Below are 23,751 nucleotides of genomic sequence, written 5' to 3'. Positions count from 1 at the left end.
CCCAGTGTTCAAGTTCGAGTCACCAAAGAAGAGTCTGAGTCAAGTCCGGAGTAACTGAACATGAGCGTGAATCCACATGTAATAATAATAATAATAATAATATAATAATAATAATTGATTGCATTTATATAGCGCTTTTTAAGTACTCACAGTGCTTCACATGTAGGTGGAACACATGTGCCTGCCCTTGCAGTTGCACAAAATTGAATAATGTCATGATATTAATATAGCTATCAATATCTTGTGCCAAATTATCAGGGTCTATTGCAAAAAACCTAACAAAAAAAGATAAAGAAAGAAAGAATCTATACATTAAAAAAGTCTGAGTCAAAGTGTCCAACTTCCGAGTCCGAATGCATGAATGCTTGAGTCCAAGTCCAAGTCATCAGTGCTCAAGTCCAAGTCGAGTCACAAGTCCTGAAAATGAGTCCAGTCGAGTCCGAGTCCCGGACTCGAGTACCACAACACTGGGTACTGCTACTGGAAATACTGTGAATACTACTACTACTACTACTACTACTATTGTAATACGCAGTCTGCTGCCAAGACACTATAAAATATTACAAATAATATACTGCTTCAGAACCCTAACAATAAAGCAATATCACACTGATGTTGTGCTGTTGTACTGTAACATCGTCACGGCTGTGATTAACAGCACAACCTTGAGTGTGATATTGCTTTCATACAACAGTTGTACAGTCTAAACAAAGCTATTCATCAAGTAATAATAGCATAATTTACGTAATTTGCGACAACAGATTATTTCTGTCTGTTATTTGTCTCCGCCAACAAAAACAGTTCCCTCAGGAATGCACAACCAGGAGTTGCCAAGCAACAACAGGTAAACCTGCTGCCTGCAGTTTCCCAACTGCAAGCTAGCTAAGCTAATGTCAGCTACTTTGAGGTTAGCACAGACGATTTCAGTTTACCGTTCATAATTAAGGTTAAATCCGTACCATTGTCCCTGGGTGCGAGCGCTGTTTGAACGCAGCCAAGGTAACGTTTAACGTTCAGGGTAACGTTTAAGCGGAGTGCTACACTAGAGGGTGATGTGGGAGTGGTTCTTCACTCCTGTCCCGCTCCCATTTTAATTTGTATTTCTTTTAGTTTTTTTGTCTTTAGGCAACGCAATGATTTTGATTTGATGTTCTCCCCATCCTTTTTAGATTACTTTGTGTTCTACTGCATTTGGCCATATTTAAATATAAAAACTGGTAAGTATTCCCACTCTCCCCGCTCCCATTGACTTTTTTCCCGTCTCGTTCCAATCACGTGATGAATAGTAAAATTACTCCCAATCCCACAGGAATCCCGGGGGCCACGGGACTCCTGGAAAGTGTCAGCCTCTAATATAGACACAGTGCAGGGTCCCGTGATGTTACACTGAAATATCAACGTGGTCGGAGTGCTTCTTGTCCAATTGTATAATGTATTTTATTGTATGCAACACTGTAAACATAACAACATAAGTCTCCCCCCACTTCCACAGTCTCTGGTGTCGCAGGCTCTGGGCCTCCCAGCCAGCAAGGTGCAGGTGCGGGTGAAGAGGATGGGTGGGGGGTTTGGAGGGAAGGAGACCCGCAGCACGCTGCTGTCTACTGTGGTGGCTGTGGCTGCTAACAAGTACATGTACACACGCACACGCATACATACACACACACACATACACACACGCACACGCATACAGTACACACAAACACATACACACACGCACACGCATACACACACACTCACGGACGCACGCGCATACAGTGGCATAGACGCACAGTCACACACCCACACACACACACACACACACACGCACACACACATGCACACACGCATGCACCAACATAAATACAACTACACTAAAATACACACATGTGTGTGTGCGTGCTCATGCGTGTGTGTGTATGTGTGTGTGTGTGTGTGCGTGTGTGTGTGTGTGTGTGTGTGTGTGTGTGCGTGCGTGCGTGCGTGCGCGCGTGTGTGTGTGTGTGTGCGCAGGTTAAAGAGGCCTGTCAGGTGTATGTTGGACAGAGATGAGGACATGTTGGTCACTGGAGGGAGACACCCGTTCTACGGAAAATACAAGGTGAGAGGAGTCGATCGATCAGCTCACATCAATAGAGTACCGCAGGGATGACACATGTTTGTATGCTTACCCAGAAGTCCCTGCACTGGTTCCTACGTGTAAAAGTCAATTTTTGGATGGGAATTTCATTTGAGTTGACTTGACCGCATCTCCTTGGGCTACTTACTGCCTGTTGCTGTCGACCACATCAGGAACACATCTCCTCCACTCCTGCCTGTTGCTCGCCGCCCTGATCAGCTCCTCCGCTCTCCTGCCACACCACTCCTTGGTGTCATCGCTCCAGCATCTTCTTCTTCATCTTCATCTTCTCCAGTCATGCTAAATGTTGCTGTCTTTATGAGTCGATGGTCGTGAAGGTCGTCCATGCGACAATGTGCCCAAAGAGGTCCATCTTCCTCTTCATTAAGATTTGCCGCAGTCTACTTTCAGATTTCACTCTGTTTAGCACTTCTGTGTTGGTCAATGGTCACCCTGTGGTGCCGCCTGATGTTTCATTTCGGTTTCTGAAAATCATGTAAAAAAAAATGCATTTACTCTTCAAAAGTCATAAAAGTGCTCCTCGTTTGTGAAGATTATCTTGCTGAACACAAACTAAGCTGTTTCATAAACTTTTGTTAACCACAGACCTTATTGTGTTTAACCAACATCCCCATACAAAAAATCCCATTGTAGTATGCTACTTCCAGAATCATTCCTGCGCTACTCTTTATTATCCATCTAGATTGTTTTGGTCTGAGTTGCTGAGTTTTGAAGATAACGTTGGCATAGAGATGTCTGCCTTCTCTCTAGTCTCGCTGGCCAGCCTCCTCTCCCTTCCGTCCGAGGAGTCTGGCGCCGCAGGTCTCCATAACTGGGATAAACCCTCCCCTGCTCTACTCTGCTCTTCCATTGGAGCGACTGTTTCGGTGGCAGCCGGATGTCCGCTCCCGGCTTATTGCAAGCTCTGTCATTGGCTCCGACCATGTCAATCAGAGCGGCTTCCGCTCCCTCCTCCCTGTGTGTCGCTGTAAATAGTGCCCTGCCGCCTCAGTGAAAACAACAACGCTAACTAGCGAGCAAGCTAACGGCAGAAACCTACACGCTAGCTTGTTGCTACAGGCTGAAAACGGCACGTTGGATTGTTTGAAACTATTTTCCAAGGGCACTGCCGCTAAGCGCCGCCCATCGCAATCCCACGATGGAGACCTGCGGCGCCAGACTCCTCGGACGGAAGGGAGAGGAGGCTGGCCAGCGACACTACCTTCTCTCCAATACAATGGAACCAGATGGCACTCGGCTTGTGGTGCTCAAACTCTCAAAGCACAAAATAATACATTTGAAAAACTCAACAGCAATGTCTCTTTCCATAAATCATGACCCGGTTACTCCACAGACCTTGTTGTGAGCAGTTTCACGTCTGAACTATTTTCTTTCGACCAAATTACAACCGACAGCCATCTCACCGCACAGAATGACAAACATTACAGCTAAGCTGCTGTAACGTCACAGAGTAGGTGCATGCTTCCTTCTTTGCGCATTACAAATACAGTAGTAATAAGTTCTTCTTCTTCTTCTTCTTCTTCTTCTTCTTCTTCTTCTTCTTCTTCTTCTTCTTCTTCTTCTTCTTCTTCTTCTTCTCCCTCTTCTTCCTCTTCTTCTTCTCCTCCCTCCCCCTGCTCTTGGTCAGGTGGGGTTCCTCAGCAGTGGGAAGGTGGTGGCTCTGGACGTGACGTACTACAGCAACGCTGGGAACTCCCTGGATCTCTCTCAGTCTGTGAGTACTGCTGCTGACTCAGGTAGTACTAGAGTTCTGAACGGGCCTGAAAATTCAAACCAGATCCGACCAATTAGCATTAAATGGTCAGCCTGAACCCGTCGGGCTGGGGCTGATACTGAGAACTCTACTGTAGGTAGTAACAGGTGCTTTCCTCCAAGCCATCTGAGGTTAACGGTGCATTCTAATTTGACCGATAATTGTGATACTAATGTATTCATTGATCATTCATTGATATAGTTCAGTAGGTGAGATATAGTAGAACAGAACAATAGAAAATGTCATTTTTTTTCATATTTCCATGAATGCTATAGCACAAAATAAAATTAAATCCTATGCGAAGTCTCTATGTGTGAGTGAGTGAGCAGAAATTGTCTTCGGCCACATCTATGCCATTTTAAAGTTGAGCTGAAATGAAAAATTACTTTTTTTCTTCATTTTAGATCACATCCGTGGGTATTCAGTGCACCTACTTAATAACCTATGCAACAACAAAAAAATCACAAAAATCTAATTTCTTTAGTTTTTCACATTTTTTATATCAAAAGTTCATTTTTTCAGGATTTCATTCATAACTGTAATCTACAGTATGCTGACGTCAGTCAGCACTATCAGATTTCTACCTCATTTCAACCAATCATATCACAACATGACAACTGTCAATCAATCTTCATTGCGAGAAGAAAATTCGGAGGAGGCAAAATGGCTGCTTAGTGCCTACATTGGCAGACTTTTCCAACCCATGAATGTTAATATATTTGGCCAATAAGTATGTAACATACAAAATAAAACAAATGGCTTCATTTAATGTAGAATGCAAAGACATGTAACTGCCTCGTTAACTCGCATTCCTTGAATAACGTTAACGTCCGCAGCTCTGTGTGTGTGTGTGTGTGTGTGTGTGTGTGTGTGCGTGTGTGTGTGTGTGTGTGTGTGTGTGTGTAGATCATGGAGCGTGCTCTGTTCCACATGGAGAACTCGTACAGTGTGGCTAACATTAAAGGCCGCGGCATCGTTTGCCGCACCAACCTGCCCTCCAACACAGCCTTCAGGGGATTCGGGGGCCCACAGGGCATGATGCTGGCTGAGAGCTGGATCCACGATGTAGCCCAGAGCCTGGGACTACCAGCTGAGCAGGTATACACACACACACACACACACACACACACACACACACACACACACACACACACACACACACACACACACACATCAACGATGTAACCCAGAGCCTGGGGCTACCAGCCGAGCATGTACACACACACACACACACACACACACACACACACACACACACACACACATCAACGATGTAACCCAGAGCCTGGGACTACCAGCAGAGCAGGTACACAGACTCAGCTGGGTATCGCCACTGATTTTCGATACACAAGGTTTCCAACAAATGGACTGTACATGTAATAATAATACTGAAGAGTGCCTTGTAACTTATTTAAAACAGAAATAATGTTTCATGTTTGTTAATTTGAGTATATATTTTAACTAAAACTGTCGGCTGTGTTTTTTATGTGTTTTTTATATGTGCATTGCTTTGCTGCTTGTTTTTTCGATTATTTTTTGTAAAGCACCTTGAATTGCCTTGTGTATGAAAGGTGCTATATAAATAAAATTTGACTTGACTTGACTTGACTGATTCGATTTGATTTCTGATCCGATTTCAATGCAGATGTTACCTTTTTCCAAGGGCACTACCGTCACAGAAGTACTGGCACAGCGGTTACGGTAATGATTGGATTGGACTGGAAGTGTCATTATTGGAAGTTAACTCGATGGCGGTTCTTCGATATTCTTCAGTATTGTAGCGTTCCTGGTATTGAAGAGGCAGAGGCTTCTTGCGGGTACAGGGTTCTTTATTTATAGTTAGTCATATTACAACTCTAGGCGGTTGCTACGCCATAGTTAGCTAGCTGCTTCCCTCTAGGCGGTAACCGGAGACTGCCACCGCATGCTCTCTCACCGGAAGCGTTCCCACAAACCTAGTGTTCCCCCTCGGTAACACTCCCACACATCAGTTCCTAGCTAATAATCTAGACACTTCTATTGCACATCACATTACAGGTAATACCTGGATTACCTGAACCGCTACATTCTCCCCGCCCAACTTTAATGTCGCTCCCACGCGACATGCACAACCCACACACATATCCCCCTGTACCAAAACACACCAACACAACATTTTTCCCATCACCACATCAAATTATAATTCCCCAACAACCAGTCTTTTCTTTTCAGCACCCCCGTCATAATGTCCAGTTTTTCATTAGGTACTCCGTAATGTCTAGTTTTCCATTAGGTACCCCCATAATGTCTAGTTTCCCATTAGGCACTCCATAATGTCTAGTTTTCATTATTTCCTTCTTTTTCACACATTCATTTAAATTCAACACAATAGCCCATTCAACAATAACCCCCACATCTCAATTAAACACAAGCCCCCACATTTTCCTTAACTTTTCTTTTCCCAGCAACTTCTTAATTTTTCATTTAAACCCCATTTCCATCCCCCCTCTGTGCCCCACAGTCCTCACACGCATCGCAGTATCTTCGCACATCCTCCTTTTGTTTGCCCCAGTAGAAATGTCCACGGATGCGGGTGAGTGTCTCTTCGGGCCCAAAATGACTGGAACCAGGGCCCTTGTGTGCCCCCTTAAGCGCCAACTCTCGCAGGTAACCGGGTACAACCGCCTGCCTCCCTTTTACCCCGTGCTCTGTTCTCTCCAACAGCCCGTCTTCATCTAGCCGCAGGTCGGAAAACATGTTCCACAGTCCTTTCGTGGCACCGGAAAACATGTGAGTCTCCTTCACAGGGGGCCGGCGTCCGGCCGCCACCCACGCAAGCACCGGACCGATCTCCGCGTCCTCCGCCTGCCTGCGTTTCCACTCACTCACGTCGACATCCTTGATGGTCGCTCTGTCGTCCTCCAGATCCACATCTGGACAGTCCTCCTCGTCTTCCTCCACCTCCTGCACTCGGTCGTCCTCCCGCCCCCCTTCCCCAGGGGACGGCGTGTTCAGGACAGCAGGGGGAACACAACCGGCCTCGCTCTCCACCTCGGCTTTCCGCACAGCAACCGTGGGGGGCGCAGTGCAGTTTCTGGCTAAGTGCCCAGGCGAACGGCAAGTCCAGCAGAGTCTCACCTGTCCGCCGCCTGCACGTCTCTCTTCTCCCGCTGCCCTCCGGTCCCCGACAGCCTTTTGACACTCTCTAGCCAGGTGTCCAATCTCGCCGCATGCCCAGCAGGCTCCCTGCTGACCATGTCGTTGTCCCGCATACCCGGTCCGTCTCTCGGGACCGCTTCTGCACCACCTCGCCACGTGGCCCGGCTCTCCACATGTCCAACACAGTCTCTTTTGCGGCTCCGCGTGGGGCCCGTGCTCAACTGTGACGCGGTATACAGTGATGTTATTGACGTTTGGTTGCTCCCCTGGAGCGGTGGGAGGGTGACCCATCTGGACTACCGGCCCCCCTGCAAACGTCAGTGTGCTCTTCCCTAGGTCTACTGTGCATTGGTTTAGCGTCAAGTAGTCCTCCCCCAAGATACAGGGCCCCGCCATCTCTACTACCCATACCGGAAAGTTCACTGTCTGTCCCCCCACAGTTATCATCACGGACCCCCTTCCCCTCATCGGCATCAACTCACCGGATACTGTCCTCAGCAGCTGGTCCGCTGGCTGCTCCAGAAGCGCTCCCTCTGGCATCATGTTGTAGTTCACCAGCGTTGCCGTACACCCCGTGTCCACCAGGGCGACACAGGGCTTCCCTTGCAGGCGGACCTGAACATGGCAGCCGTTCATCGTGTGCGGCCCGTTCTGCATGTTGACAGCGCCGGCGATGTCGTCTGCTTCGGGGGAAGGCGACGCCCCACCTCCCCGTCTGTACCGCTGGGCCCCCTCCAACGGTGACGTGGCCATAGGGAATATGACGTAGGGGGCCCGTCTCGCCCCTCTTAGACGGGCCCCGCGCCGTTTCCCTGGTTCCACGCTCCTCCGCGGCACTCTCTGGCCCGATGTCCGGGGCGTCCACAGGTCCAGCAGCGCATGGCCCCGGGCCCCCTGGGCCAGGTATTGTCTCGTAGGGTGGGCTGCAGGGTCGCGCTTCGGAGCAGCTGTTCTTTTAACTGGCGCACCGACTCAGATAGCTCCCGCACCATGCTGCTTTGCTCCACCAACGCACTCTTCCACGCTGGCTCCTCCCGTGCCTCCCCTGCCATTCTCGCCACGGGGGCGGCCTCCATCGTGCCGTCCTCCGTGGCCACCGCCCCCACGATCTCTCTCTCTGATGCCAGCTCCAGCGCCTCCTGCAGCGTCCTTGGGCGTGCCAGCTGGGTCTGCCTGCGCAGCCAACACGGGGTCAAAGCTCGAACAAACTGATCCCTGGCAAGTTCACTCTGCGTCTCTGGCAACATGTCCGTATATGCCCTCCTTGATAGAGTCTCAATGTCATTAGCCAAAACACGCAGTGACTCACCAGGCTGCCGGTGCCTGTTACACAGTTCGGCGCGTTGTATACTCGGCAGCTCACACTGGCCGAATCTCCTCTGTAGGGCCCCCACCAGTGCTCCATAGTCACCTCTTTCCCCTGGGCTTAGCAGTAGCAAGCATGCCCGCGCGTCATCCACCAGGCACGTAGCTAGCTTTGTTCCTTTCTCTTGCTTTGTCCAGCCCTCACTCTCCGCTATCAGTTCGAATTGGGCCTGAAACGCCTCCCAACTCTGTTTACCGTCGTACTTCTGCGTCTTGATAGGGCCCCGCCCGCCGCTCCTCACTGGCGCCAGCTGCACAGGATCTTCCCCGGCTCTCGCTGCTCCGCTCACGGGTCCCTGTCCGTTAGCGGGGCCCGGTTCGGCTGCCGCTGCTCCGCGCCCGGGTCCCTGTCTGTTAGAGGGGTCCTGTTCGGCGTCGTTCTCCTCCCGCCCGAGGCTCTTCCTCATCTGTCTGTATTCCTCTCTCATCCGTCTGTATATCCCCCTTACGCCCTCCACCGTATTCCTCATCTCGGCGCACACCGCGGCTTCAGCCTCTCCTATCTCCCTCTTCATCTTCGGCGGCTCCGTTCTGCACTTTTCTTCAGGAACTTGTTCACCACCTCGCCGATTCTGGAGGCAATATTCACCGTTTTAACTTCTGACACCAATTGTAGCGTTCCTGGTATTGAAGAGGCAGAGGCTTCTTGCGGGTACAGGGTTCTTTATTTATAGTTAGTCATATTACAACTCTAGGCGGTTGCTACGCCATAGTTAGCTAGCTGCTTCCCTCTAGGCGGTAACCGGAGACTGCCACCGCATGCTCTCTCACCGGAAGCGTTCCCACAAACCTAGTGTTCCCCCTCGGTAACACTCCCACACATCAGTTCCTAGCTAATAATCTAGACACTTCTATTGCACATCACATTACAGGTAATACCTGGATTACCTGAACCGCTACAGTATTTTAGAATGAATAGGGATTAACATCACATTAGTAACACTAGAAATTGAGTGCTGTCTTTCTAGTGTCCCTCGCTGCCTCGCCCGCTGAACTGGCAGTGCTCATCTCTACCGTGCCTCATTGGTTTGCGCTCAAGGTCTCGCCGGCTTCACGGGTTCCCAGACACACGCAGAAAGTGCCGCCCAATTAAGATATTGCCTCAGGTATATGTATTTAGTACTGTGCCACTCCCCCTCCCCCTGCAGGTGCGTCGTCTGAACCTGTACCAGCAGGGGGAGGCCACGCCCTACAGCCAGGTCCTGGACCAGCTCACTTTGGACCGCTGCTGGGACGAGTGTCTGTCTCGCTCAGGCTTCCAGGAGCTCAGAGCCACTGCTAACGAATACAACAGGTACACACACACACACACACACACACACACACAGAGTGTCTGTCCCGCTCAGGCTTCCAGGAGCTCAGAGCCACTGCTAACGAATACAACAGGTACACACACACGCGAGTACACACACGCACACACGCATGCTCACACATGCGTGGCGCATGCATACACGCACAAACGCGCGCACACACACACACACACACACACACACACACACACACACACACACACACAGACAGACACACACACACACAGACACACACACACACACACACACACACACACTCACGCAGCACACACACACACACACACGCACACACACACACACTCACTCACGCAGCACAGACACACACACACACACTCACGCAGCACACACACACACACACACACACACACACACACTCACTCACGCAGCACACACACACACACACACACACACACACACACACACACACTCACTCACGCAGCACACACACACACACACACACACACACACACACACACACACACACACACACACACAGACTTCATGAGAACAATGTAGAGACTGGCTCAGCACCACAGAGCGTTAGGTTGTGTCACAAACTCTGTTTTCTTTCGTCTTGGCTTTTCCTTGTGTGCTTTCCCTCCACACCTGGCCATGTTCCCTCGTCATCAGTCTGCCCTGTTACCTGAGTTTCTCCACCAATCACATCTCTCTGTTTCTCCCCAGTGTTCCACCTCCCCAGCTGCCCCTCATGTTGTTGATTACATTCTTGTGTATATATAGACCAAATCAGCGGGATGTTTACATTTACTTCCGGGTACCCCTGGGTCCACACATTATAATGGCGGTGAACGGCACAAACTGACATGTTGAACACAAAAACAGACAAAGAAGACAAAAATGGTTCGTCCGTGTTGTGTTGTTGTTTAATATCATTCATAACAACACTTTCACTAACGTTAGTGGAGACCAGACTAGCTTATTTACCTGTTGGACCAGACCAGAGTAGACTTGACGCTAAATTAAATTAACGTGGCGTCGGTAGCTCTGTCTGTAACGTTAACGAGTCTGCTCTCGCCGAGAAGAGCCTGGTGACGCGAGGTTACGAGTCTGCAAAAAAACAGTGAGTTTGACAGACAAACAAACATTATTAGCTAGCTAACACTACATAAAACAAACACAGAAGAAAGGCTAGATACGTCGGACAAGCATGTTTACCAACCGTTTAACCATTTAAATTGAAAGTAGTCGGCCGAAAACAACGAGAGGGTTTGACAGCATTTATTTGACAACACGCACATTTAAACCTGCCGCCTTCCCCAAGTGGTACCCGGAAGTAAATTTGTTTACATGGTGACGTCACGGTGATTTGGTCTATTGTACCTTGTCCTGTCTCCTTTTTCCCCAGTGTTACGAGTTCTTGGTCCTAGTGTCTAGGCTAGCTGTGCTGGCTATATTTTCTACCTGTTCTTCGTTGTTTTCAAGTAAAGCCTTTTTTTTTTGTTCCTGAGCCTCGTCTGCGACTGTCTTTGTCTGCACTTGGGTCCACTTGGGGCAGTGGTGGCCCAACGGTTAGAGAAGCGAGCTTGTGACCGGAAGGTCGTTGGTTCAATCCCCGCGACCCCGGCAGGATAAATCTGGGTGGGGAAAGTGAAAAGGCAGCACCTGCCCCTCCCTCATTACCACCACCCTGCCCTTGGGCAAGGCCCTTAACCCCAACCGCTCCAGTGGAGCTGATCAGTGGCCAGCAGATCAGACTGTGGTTGTACTGGTCAGCTTCCAGGTATGAATGTGAACAGGGCACTCCTGAAAAAGAGAGCATTGCTCTCAGTGAGACTCCCCCTGTATAAAAAAAGAAAAGAAAAATCCTTTACTCAGTCTGTGACAGAATGAAGTTGGTCTGTTGTGATTCAGAAATTCAGAAGGAAAAAAACATTGTCACAAATGTCCACCTGTGTGTCCTGTAGGCAGAACCGCTGGACCAAGCGCGGCCTGGCTGTCGTGCCCACCAAGTTTGGCATCAGCTTCACCGCCCTTTTTCTCAACCAGGTGAGTCTGACACCAATCTGGCACCAATCCATTGCTTAAAATAATACAAATGATTTTGTCTGACACAGCAGATCTTGATCTGGACTGATCAAGACTTTCCAAACCAACTCACCCAAACCTCACCTAAGCCCAGACCTCTCTCTGTAGGAGCGTTCCCACCTATACTGAAATACTGAAAAGTATACATACGGAAAGACCTAGATCAGTGGTCCTCAAAGTGGGGTACAGGGACCACCAGTGGTCCTTGAGAGGGTTCCAGGCAGTTCCCTTAGCAAATTCAGCATTAGCCTATTTTATTTACATAAAGTTAACACAATTGGAGAACATAGAAACATCATTATATTGATCATAGTTTCACTGTTATCTACCTACATTACAGATAGACATGGCTTTCTGGACAAAATCACATCAAACAATGTGTGTGTGTGTGTGTGTGTGTGTGTGTGTGTGTGTGTGTGTGTGTGTGTGTGTGTGTGTGTGTGTGTGTGTGTGTGTGTGTGTGTGTGTGTGTGTGTGTGTGTGTGTGTGTGTGTGTGTGTGTGTGTGCGTGCGTGCGTGCTTGTGTGTCTGTCTGTGCAGGCTGGAGCTCTGATCCATATCTACACAGATGGCTCGGTGCTGCTGACCCATGGAGGGACAGAGATGGGGCAGGGCCTTCACACCAAGATGGTCCAGGTGACAAACTGAGTCTCTGTAGAAACCAGCTGTACATGTAAGGGATAATCAACTCCTAGGTGTTCGTTAAACGGTTTTAATGCACGACTTGGAGGCGAAGAGGTGGTTGCCTCAGTGAAGTGCCTTAAAATCGTTTAACGCAAACCTAGGAGTTGATTATCCCGCTTATACCATGGTCATTTGTCAACAATATAAAATAAAAGCATCCGTGATTTTTGTGTGTGCAAGTTTAGCAATCAAAATCTTTATTCACAAGCCAAAAGCCATGACTCTGTTTACCTATAGCAACACTATTGGGAAAGCGACTAATTCAGTACCTGGGACAATCATTACCATCCTGTCAGCTTTTCATGGAATGGAAACTTTGTTCGCTGTTCCAGTAAATAGGACGGACCTTGGATACGTGTGTGTGTGTTTTAATCACACCTGCTGGCCAATCAGAAACGAGCATTCACCCAGACCATGCTCTTCAATAATCATGAACTCAGTTTTTTCTGATGGATCAGTGTAATCACCACCTTGCTGTTTAGCTGTAGCAGTCAAACTAAATTCAACTAACAGCAAAAGCAAAACTTTTGGATTCGTTTTTTTTAAATTCACATTACATTTCTAACCACACATTAATTTGACTTGCAAAATAATATTTTTTCATTGCAGTGTGGACAGTTTTACTCTCCAATGTACAGTGTTTGGGGAACTACTTTAAAGCTGTAGTTTACCAAACTACACGTTCCATTACAATCAATGAAAAGTATTAAAGTACATCTAAACTATATCACAGCAGGGTGGGAATTTCATCATTTTAGGGGCAAGGCCATCTGGCCTGTGTCATCACAATATTTTTTAGGGCACAAGGCCACATGCCAGGGCACAAAGGCAATTGCTCCATTGACATCATGAAGAGCGATTTTTTTCTGAAACTTACACATCCTTTGCATAGGGCAGGCTACATTAAACTGAGACCACTGATGCTTTTAAAGCAACTGACAGTAGCAGGCTGCTAGCAGGGCACTGCCAAGGTGGCCTTAGGGGTCTCAGGGCATCATGGCCAGATGGAGGGGCAGCACAGGCCATGGACTGATGACCTCTGTGTAATTCCCACCCTGCATCACAGTAAATGATCACAATCTGAGTCTGGCGTTGTTAGATAGAGTACCGTACTTTATTTATCCCTCGAGGGAAATTCTTGCGTTACAGCAGCAGTAACCAATGACAGTAACACACACAGGTAGGTGTCGGTGAAACAAATATAGATATTACATACTATAAATATATAATACAGTATATACAAGGTTCAAGGTTTTTCTTTATTTGTCTCCCTTGGGAGAAATTTGTCTTGGAGACAGGGCCACAGCTGCATACATAGAACATTTTACAGAAAACACCAAAACCAAAAACATTGCATAATACAAATTAATACATCATTGCACATACCCCCGTGATAAAGTGTCTCTAGTCATTTCTAGTTGTCATTAATCATTTTGATTGACAGAGGAACAAATGAGTGTTTATATCTATTATATTTGCACCGCGGTATCCTATATCTCCTGCCAGATTGCAGTAGTTCGTACTCTGGGTTCAGTACATGCGAGGGGTCGGATAAGATATTCCGAGCTTGTCTTATCACTGATTGCTCAAAAATGGCTTGGGGGGTGATCGGGGGGGTGGACATCCCCATGATCTTCCCAGCCATTTGTGCAAGCCTAGCAATTTGAGATTTAGATTTATAACTATATATACATACTTTACGAAACAATATATACATGTTTTACACCACTACTAGTAACTGTCCACTTGTATCATATTATATTATATAATATAATACTATACTAAGGATTAAGGATAGGATATAATGGATATTAAAAGCATAGTGCATAATTCATACGTTTGGATCCAGTATTTTCCTTACATGAACATAATTTAAAAACACTTACAACTCACCAATGTGTCCACATGTGACCGCACAAACAGCCTGTGTTTATTCCTCTTTCTCTCTCATGTCTGTGTTTCTTCAGATCAGATCGATAGCCTACATATCACTGTGGATGGCCACAAGATACAAATGCATTTGCAACACTTTATGATTTCACTTAGTCTTATTTTTTTTACTACACAAAAGTTGCATTGTAACCTGATGTGCAAACCGATCCAGTGTGTGGTCTTTTTAATACGTGCATGAAGGGAGGGGGGGGCAATGTTGTATTATGATCCTCTCCTTGCGCCTGTCTTTTTACTTTCGATTTCAGCTACCGCTTGTTCTCTTCGGTCTGCCTCTCTCTTCCCCGCTCTCTGTCTGTCTGTCTGTCTGTCTGTCTGTCTGTCTGTCTGTCTGTCTGTCTGTCTGTCTGTCTGTATGTCTGTCTGTCTGTCTGTCTGTCTGTCTGTCTGTCTGTCTGTCAGTCTGTCTGTCTGTCTGTCTGTCTGTCTGTCTGTATGTCTGTCTGTCTGTCTGTCTCTCTCTGTCTCTTTCTCTCTGCCGAATCACGCGGCCCCGTAGCAAATCCTTTGCGGAGCGGCACCAGTCCGGGGCCCGGCGGTTGGGAACCACTGTTTTAAGGAGAGGATAGGGAGCACTTGCTGAGGTGGAATCAGGGAAATGCTAAATTTCTGGGGAAATCCATAGATCACAGACATCTTGGTCACAAACACGGGGGATTTGAATCAAATAGCTGGTGATGTCATTAAATGACAAATGCGGCCAATGAGTTGTGGCATTGTGCCATATTGTACAGCAAAAAGAGAACAATGAAAAAAATCATGAGAATACTATGAATATTTACTGTAATTTATGAACTACCTACTATTGAAAAAGTGACTACGTGTAAGATTTGAATGTAGTTAAATTACCAGCCGAAGCAAGCAATTAACTACTTCCCAACACTGCAAACCTATTCTGTTTGATTGCATAATAAAGAGACTAAAGTAGCTCTGTATCTGTGCAGGTTGCCAGCAGGGTCCTGGGGGTTCCCTGCTCCAGGATCCACATCTCAGAGACGAGCACGAGCACAGTGCCTAACACCTCCCCCACCGCTGCCTCTGCATCCTCTGACCTCAACGGAGCCGCTGTCCAGGTCACACACACACACGCACGCACGCACGCACACATGCACTCACACACACACCTACACACGCATGCATGCACACACACGCGCACACATGCACTCACACACACACCTACACACGCATGCATGCACACACACGCGCACACATGCACTCACAAAAAATTTGGGGGGTTGGAAGCCAGATTTAGAGGAATATCTAATTTTAAATTAACAGACTGAGCAGGTGTAACCATAAGGCTATTTTCCAAACTGCTCAGCCTCCTGGAAAAATCCATAATCACCAGACTAAATACATTGCCACTGCCCAGGCTCAATGGACTTGACAAAAAAGGGAGACCACATGTTTCAAAGCAATGTAACACAATGTTTATTTTGGCTGGTATTGCCTTTTCAGAAGGTAGAAATCTTTCCTCTAGAGCAGGGGTTCCCAACCTTTTTTGTACCAAGGACTGGTAGATACATGGGAAAAAAAGTTGCGGACCGGTTGTCAATTTTAATGGTTTTAGTTATATATATTTACTCACCAGGTGGCGACAAAGGGTAAATAACAGCCTTTTGCGTTGTACTGTATGTAGCCTATGCAGTATTTATGTTTTTGTTTTAACTACAAACATACATAAACGTAAACTTGAAACTATGTTTCAACTACCATACACAGCCTATAATATTATAGCCTATGTTTATTTTTATTATTATTATTATTATTATTATTATTATTATTACCGGTATTTATTTTTTTTACCTCTCAAAAATCTGAGGGGGCAATTGCCCACACACTCACACACACACACACACACACACACACACACACACACACACACACACACACTACATTCAACCGGTTACCGTATTTCACCCTTCCGTCTTCTCCTTAAGGTTACATTACACATTTTAAGGAAAACTTAAGGGAGTTTTGTGCAAAATAATTTATATTAAAACTATACCTTAACCCGGACTTTAAGGGAAATCTTAACACAACATATTTTGTGCAACCAGCCCCAGGCCTTTATATTACCCTTTGTGTGATAAGTGATTAGCTCACATTTTAGTATCAAGCCTCCTTGTTTTCTGATCTGCTTCTGTTGGTTTTTCTTAGGTAGCCATTTTTTGTGTGTTTGTTATCTCCGCTAGAGGCGAAGCCGGGGGGAGATTATATGATCGGTCGTGTGTGTCTGTCTGTGAGTGCGTTTACATGCAGACAATAAACGGATAACTGAGAATAATCAGTTTATGGCAATAATCTGATTTCTGCGTTTACATGCACTTTAATAATCCGACAATAGGAGAAACCCGGGTTTACATGATTCAGTCAATTAGTCGGATTTCTCTCCAGAAGGCAGTGGTAATTCTGCAATAAAACAACAAAAGAAGTTGCAAAATGCAAAATCACATTTTCATTACTTCTTGTCTGGCTCGGAGGATGGTTTAGGTGAAAATTAGTTTGTATCTCGTTGTCGGGAGGCGTCGCTTTGGAAGTGTGAATCTGTCATATATTTCCAACTTTACCAAGCACACAGAGACAGGCAGGCGACTGAAGCACGTCAAATAACATGAACGATACAGATCTTGACCCAACTGAATTTAAATAGCTGTCAGAAAACTGAGAGAATTAAGGTCTTTAGTGGCGGATAACTTGTGTTTTGAACAGCTGAGTAGGCTACGTTTTGTTCGTATAAATCTTTTTAATCCGTCATCTGAAAAAACCCGTCACACACAAATCACGGCTTGCACACTGAGTCCAATGCGTTTTATTAATGCGTCGTTCTATTCGCAATTCAAGACAAATATTCGTCATCTCCTGTATCCACATTACAACATAGCAGTGCAGCAACGGGGAGGCAGCAGGTCGGGAAACGCCTGTTGCAGGAGCTCCGTGCTGCTCACCTTCATCTCATCAAGCCGGCTGTGGTGCGCCATGGCCGGGGAGAAGAAGCAGAAAGGGGCCAGTGAGTGAGTGAGTGAGCAGCGCGCGTCTCCAGCTGCCTCTCTCTCCCGCAACGTGTACATGCGCAGATGTATAAACCCGAAAGAAAGCTGGTTATGCTGTATACATGCAGAGAGAACACCGATTATTGCCCAGAAACCTAGGTGTGTTTATCGGTTTATTCATAACCCGTTTATGACCATAAACGGATAAAGCTTATCGGTTTATGCTGTTTACATGACCACTTGAATAATCAGGTAACTCAGAAATCCGCTAATAAACAGTTTATTGGTGTGCATGTAAACGCACTCTGTGTGCGTCTCTGTTCCCTCCTCACTTGTTGCTGATGCGTTCGTCTGTGTGGCTGTTCCCTCCTCACTGGGTTGTTTTTATATCATCAGTTTCTGTCAACTGATGACAGCACAATTTCTGAATGACATCACTGATGTCTATCATTGCTGATGCTGTCACAATGGCTCTGTGAGAAGGCCTAAAAACATGAAATATCGCTGTAGTGCCCCCCTACTACTATAATAAGGCGGCCCGGCATCTTTGCTGATGCATTCGTCTGTGTGTCTGTTCCCTTCTCTCTGGGTTATTATTATGACATCATCAGTGTCGTCATAAAATGACTGATGACGTCACAATTCTCGAGCCGACAGAGCCATCTTGTGTCATACTGCCATCTTGTGGCACTTCCACCGTTGTTTTTTCCCCCCCCCCCCAGCTTGTATTTGGGGCAGGCCTTTATTTGTTTGTGTCGCCCATTGACTACCGACCATTAAAGGAAACAGGGTAAATTCTGGTTACAATACTGACACACTCATTTTGAAGACGTTGATGTCTCTCCTCTGCAGAACGCCTGTGAGATCCTGGTGAAGCGTCTGGAACCCTACAAGACCAAAAACCCCAAGGGATCATGGGAAGACTGGGTGAGTAGCAGTATTATGATGTATTATTCTCATTAGTAGTAGTAGTATTGACAGTATGTACTCCTCTCTCTGTTCCAGGTGACAGCAGCTTACTTTGACAGAGTGAGTCTCAGTGCCAATGGCTTCTACAAGTAAGTTCATTGAATTGATCAACTAATCAGATTCAGATCAATAAACGGATCAATAGGTGTGCCTCCTGTCAGATGACAGATATGTGTCTGTCTCATCAGGACTCCAGACCTAGGTTATGACTTTGAGTCAAACTCTGGACGGCCGTTCAACTACTTCTGCTACGGAGCCGCCTGCTCTGAGGTGGAGGTCGACTGTCTGACCGGCAGCCACAAGGTGTGTGTGTGTGTGTGTGTGTGTGTGTGTGTAGGTGTGTGTATGTGTGTGTGTGTGTGTGTGTGTGTGTGTGTGTGTGTGTGTGTGTCTGTGTCTGTGTCTGTGTCTGTGTCTGTGTGTGTGTGCCCTCAGGATTACACTACCAAGTGTGTTGCCAAGCAACAGGTAAACTGTGTTTTTGTCTGCTAAGGGTGTTTTTGCACAACCCTTAGGTGTGGTATAATAAGCATATGTACGGCCTCTCGTGAACTATTGCTGAAATATGATATGACATTAGGCTACATGACTGACGTTGTGCCCTGTATGTTGTGTGTTGTAGAACCTGAGCACCACCATAGTGATGGACGTCGGCCACAGTCTGAACCCAGCTATAGACATCGGACAGGTGGGAAACTCATGGAGGGACCTTTTAGCTTGTTTTAGCTTGTAACTTTTTATGTTAGCTTTTTACCGTGTAACTTTCTGCAGAAGACCTGATACCACTGTGTTGTTACCAGAATAAATGGCTGGTTGGAGCTGAAAATGATGCACAAAATAACTGTTACAACATTGTGATATTGTGGTTTTAGCTGGCTAATGTTAGATAACGTTAACTTGCTTGCTAAGGTGGACGAATTGCTATTTAGCTACAAGTAGCTAGCATAGCTAGCCAATTTACCATCCAGATCAACCCTGGGAGTATAATGTCCGCTATTTCATCCAGATGCTTGGGCATGATCTGGCTGGTGAATTTGCCTGTCTGTCTGTTTGTCCTTCTGTCTGTCTGTCTGACTGACTACCTGTCTGTCCCCCCCAGGTGGAGGGGGGCTTCATACAGGGTCTGGGCCTCTTCACTCTGGAGGAGGTTCGTTTCTCTCCTCAGGGGAGCCTGTTGACGCGGGGTCCCGGCTCCTATAAGATCCCTGCGTTTGGAGACATCCCCACCCGGCTGAGCGTCTCTCTGCTGCGGGACGCGCCCAACCAGAAGGCCATCTTCGCCTCCAAGGTCACTGTCAGCATTATTATAGAGAGCCAAAGTCACACCCCCTTCCGGGTTAGGCATATGTACCAAGGGATTTCACCCACCATTTATTTTTCCATAGACATTTCATAAAATTCTTACAAAAATACTTTTGCTTGGTCAAACCAAGGGATTCAGTTATATTTAGAATTAGGCGAGACCATAGAACATGTCACTTCCAGACCAGTTTTGGCACTTTGGCACCTTATTGTTTTGGTCAGAATCTTAGCTTATTGTAAATTGCTCTAGCTCAGTGTCTGATTGGTCAAAACTTTTAAAATTTGGCACACCCCGGTAAGTAGGTCTCCAATCGGTTTAGTCGCATTTTGGCCAGAGGGGGAACTACAACATGCAGTGAAACTTAAATGTTCAGACTCCCGGCTTCTCCATGTGACCATTCAAATTAAGACCCATAAGGTTTGTCTTTGTAAATACGTCAACAGTTGCATTCGCACCTTAACCACACTGTCTGAGACAAATAACAGACAGGGCAGATTTAAGACTTCTTACAAAATGAAAAATGTCAGCATGATATTATGAAAGGCTATCACAATATAACATGCTATATGAAAAATTCCATCACATCCGCCATGTTGGAAAATTTGAAAAACATTTGACAATATTCTCCTCCTGAACCGTAATTCCAAATGACACTAAATTTGGTATGCATGGCCGGTGATGGACATGCCCAAACCAAAAAGAAAACTTTTCGTAATGATCGGGTATAAAATGGTGGAGTTAGTAGCCAATTATGATTTTGACAAAATGCAATCTATCAGTCTATTGCCATAAGTACTGTAATGTTCTCTTGTACATGTTTCTTAATGTGATCTATCTAAACTGAAACCCAAAATATTCATGTATTACTGACACATATCCTGACATTAAGTAATAATAAGTAATGTTGAAGTACTGTAATACATGAAGACAAATACATTTGAATACACTAGATAGAAATAGGTCTTAAAGGAGAATTTCGTTTTTTTTTAACCTGGAGCCCTCTCCTCACATTAATTATTATCTGACGACTCACCCAGTGTTCTCCGCAGCGTTTTTGTGCCTCCTAGGCGTTGTTTGGAGATCAATAGTGTCCAAGCCAGTCCTAGAATTGAGCTCCGTCGGGGCCACATGGCAGCGTGCTGTTCCTCCATGTAAATAGACAGTTTTATTCCCGTTTTCGACCCATATCGTCATTATATGATCCCCAAAGAAACATCAGACTGCCAATCTCCCCCGGGCTATTTCCAGCAGTCTTTACAGGGATCCCATTTCCTCATTTCGGGTCAGTGTCACCAACTCTCGTCAAGTCAGTCCACAGCGGTCCACAGGCCAGCCGGCAGGAAAGTCTCGCGGGACTTGACGAGAGTTGGTGACACTGACCCGAAATGAACTAAAGCTAAAGCTACATGTGATGTTCGTTGATGTAGTAGCTAAATATGTATTTGGAAGAAAAAAAAAATCAGTGAATATCTTAGTCACAACTAGATTGAGCTAACAAGGGGCAGCTTTGTGTTAATACGTATGTGTGGTGTGTGTGTGGAGTTTGGGAACTCTAGATCTAGATCTCTAGATCAAGTTAGCTTGCTAGGTCAGGACCACATTTCAAGGGGAGAGGTAACCACACCCCTTTTAGGAAACCGGAAGAGTACCATTTCATAATGAGCAATCTATATAATCCATCATCTATGACATTAGTTAACATTATTAACAAAACATGTATAACATATAACAGTGCTCTCTCTCTCTCTCTCTCTCCAGGCGGTGGGTGAGCCTCCTCTCTTCCTGGCAGCGTCGGTCTTCTTCGCCATCAAAGACGCGCTGAGCGCGGCGCGAGGGGAGGCGGGGCTTAGTGGCCCGTTCAGGCTGGATAGCCCCGCCTCCGCCGAGAGGATCCGTCAAGCATGCCCAGACCGCTTCACACAGCTGGTATGACTCAGAAACCGTATAAATATATGGACATAGGGGCATCTGGGTAGTGTAGAGGTAAAGCACTATTCTACCACCACGGAGACCCGGGTCCTACAGACACAATTGGCGGCTGTGTCTACGGGTTGGAAAGCCGATGGGGTATGAGTCCTGGTCCGCGCTACGTCCTGCCGGTGAAACTCCTCGCTGTCAAGTGAAAAGAAGCGGCTGGCGACTGCACATGTATTGGAGGAAGCATGTGGGAGTCTACAACTTTCCCCATATCGGCAGAAGGGGTGGAGCAATGACCAGGACAGCAGGGGGAATTGGAAAAGTACAATATTCAGGCGTGTCTCGTCATAGACGTGTGGTCAATGGGTCAGCATGGGGGGAATCCTCCCACTCTCGCCATTCAGCATAGTTAGCATTTAGCTGCTAGCCCAGCCCAGGCAGACAGCATCAGGGATTCAACCACCGCAGTAAACGCACATCTGAACAGACGTCTATGTAGGCCTACCTGCTTTTGAATCCCCAATCCTGTAGTGTAGAGCCACAGCACCGTCCTTTGGTGAGTCAGCCCATAGATATATATGGGGGGTTATCCCCCACCGTCTAGTCTCGCACGTCAGCCGTAGTAACATTTTGTGGGTGTTCCCACATAGACAGACTGTATCTATTGGGGAGACAAATCTTAAAAAACGCGATTTAAAAAAAATATATGGACGTAACTACCGTGACGTCACCCATTGGTTTCTGGACTCCCATTTTGAAACCTCGTGTTTGTCATTTTGGCCATCGCCATTTTGGTTATTTGGAGCCAGAAACAGCGAGCGTGAGACCAGGGGTTTCCCAGAGCCACGGCGCCACCTGCTATTGGTCTGTGATTGGCAAGCTGCGTGATCACTGCACAGGCGACCTGTCAATCACACCCAAAACATACTCTGCTTTATTGTCTATTTGACTCTAATTGGGCCCATCATTGACTAAATGAACATCAGGCTGTATTGAAGAAGACTTGGAACTAGTGATTGAGAAGATCAACTCATTAGGAAAGTGTTTAATGAGGTTATAAATCAAGTGAGAAGTAGGGTCATCATTTCCCATTGACTTCTATACAATCAGACCTCTTTTTGCAGCCATAGACTGTAAAAACAGGATATTCTATAAAAATTCACCCCACATACAGTTGTCATGAACAGGAAAATTAGCTATAGAGACCAATGTTTTTGAACCAGGCTGTAAACATGTTAATTTCTGATGTAAACTTTGGCGTTTTAACATCGGGGTCTATGGGGAATTACTCGTTTTTGGAGTCAGCTTCAAGTGGCCATTTGAGGAAGTGCAGTTTTTGGCTCTTCCGCGTTGGCCTAATTTTTCAGCCTGGTGGTTGCCACTTGGTGTAGAAGTGTGTTTTATTGGTTCGATACACTGTTTTCTATGAAGGAAAAGAAATGGGATGAAAATGTTTTGGGCATTTAGTGATAAATACATGTATATTATGACATGGAAACTGTGTCTGTTCTGATCTGTCTGCTTCTCCATTACAGTGTCCTCCTGCTGAACCTGGAACCTTCACACCCTGGGATGTACAAGTCTAGCAGGCTCGCCCAGAGAGAGAGAGAGAGAGAGAGAGAGACAGAGCCAGAGAGGAGGAGAGAGAGAAGGGGGTAGAGGGAGGGGAGAGAGACAGAGGGAGTAACGTAACCCTAAAAGGCACTTATATCAGGGGTTTCTGATTGTTAGAAAAAACTTCTGAGGACCACCTTCCCAAATATATGGGGGGCATACAAAAGTAATTGAAATTTGAAATTTTGCATTTCAATTGCTTGTTTGTTTTTTAATTTATGTAAATTCTTGAGCACATTAGAAATACAAAAATATTAGCATTGTAAATTGCACCACTGCCTCCGCGGCGCACTAGATGGTGCTCTGAAGCCCACCAGAATAGCTGCTCTATGTCTCCATACCCCGCCCCTTCTTTGGCCCTGATTCCTGCAGTAAATTCCCTGCTAATTTTCTCTACATTAACTCATTGAGTGCCAAGGACGAGTATGTTCGTCAATTCAAATACTAACGTAGAGTGCCAAGGACGAGTATGTTCGTCAATTACGTTTTTTGACGGTGGGACATGGATCAAAGCCTCTTACATCTCCTATAAAAATATGGGAGCTATTGAATGTGTATAATCTATTTTACAGACCCATTAGGTGGCGACAGTG

At 46.3% G+C, this 23,751-nt stretch overlaps 1 protein-coding gene across 1 annotated transcript in view; it reads left to right on the top strand.

Moving 5' to 3' along the window:
- xdh (xanthine dehydrogenase) overlaps nucleotides 1-23,130 on the top strand; it is a gene marked incomplete at both ends in the record, with an annotated part of 49,597 nt that extends 26,467 nt beyond the window's left edge. Inside the window, 15 exons of the mRNA XM_083633169.1 lie at nucleotides 1,493-1,626; nucleotides 1,990-2,077; nucleotides 3,744-3,830; nucleotides 4,776-4,967; nucleotides 9,521-9,666; nucleotides 11,608-11,689; nucleotides 12,269-12,364; nucleotides 15,307-15,435; nucleotides 18,208-18,282; nucleotides 18,361-18,413; nucleotides 18,513-18,627; nucleotides 18,947-19,012; nucleotides 19,424-19,612; nucleotides 21,386-21,553; nucleotides 23,080-23,130. Of these exons, the coding sequence (XP_083489295.1) occupies nucleotides 1,493-1,626; nucleotides 1,990-2,077; nucleotides 3,744-3,830; nucleotides 4,776-4,967; nucleotides 9,521-9,666; nucleotides 11,608-11,689; nucleotides 12,269-12,364; nucleotides 15,307-15,435; nucleotides 18,208-18,282; nucleotides 18,361-18,413; nucleotides 18,513-18,627; nucleotides 18,947-19,012; nucleotides 19,424-19,612; nucleotides 21,386-21,553; nucleotides 23,080-23,130 (1,671 nt within the window). The remainder of the gene's footprint in view (nucleotides 1-1,492; nucleotides 1,627-1,989; nucleotides 2,078-3,743; nucleotides 3,831-4,775; nucleotides 4,968-9,520; nucleotides 9,667-11,607; nucleotides 11,690-12,268; nucleotides 12,365-15,306; nucleotides 15,436-18,207; nucleotides 18,283-18,360; nucleotides 18,414-18,512; nucleotides 18,628-18,946; nucleotides 19,013-19,423; nucleotides 19,613-21,385; nucleotides 21,554-23,079) is intronic.
- Nucleotides 23,131-23,751: the final 621 nt, after the last annotated feature.

The sequence above is a fragment of the Poromitra crassiceps genome (genome assembly GCF_964638095.1).
Source record: "Poromitra crassiceps genome assembly, chromosome: 3".
In the NCBI taxonomy this organism is placed as follows: domain Eukaryota; kingdom Metazoa; phylum Chordata; class Actinopteri; order Beryciformes; family Melamphaidae; genus Poromitra; species Poromitra crassiceps.
The sequence above is the reverse complement of the archived record's forward strand: the minus strand, read 5'-3'. Positions and strand labels throughout refer to the sequence as shown.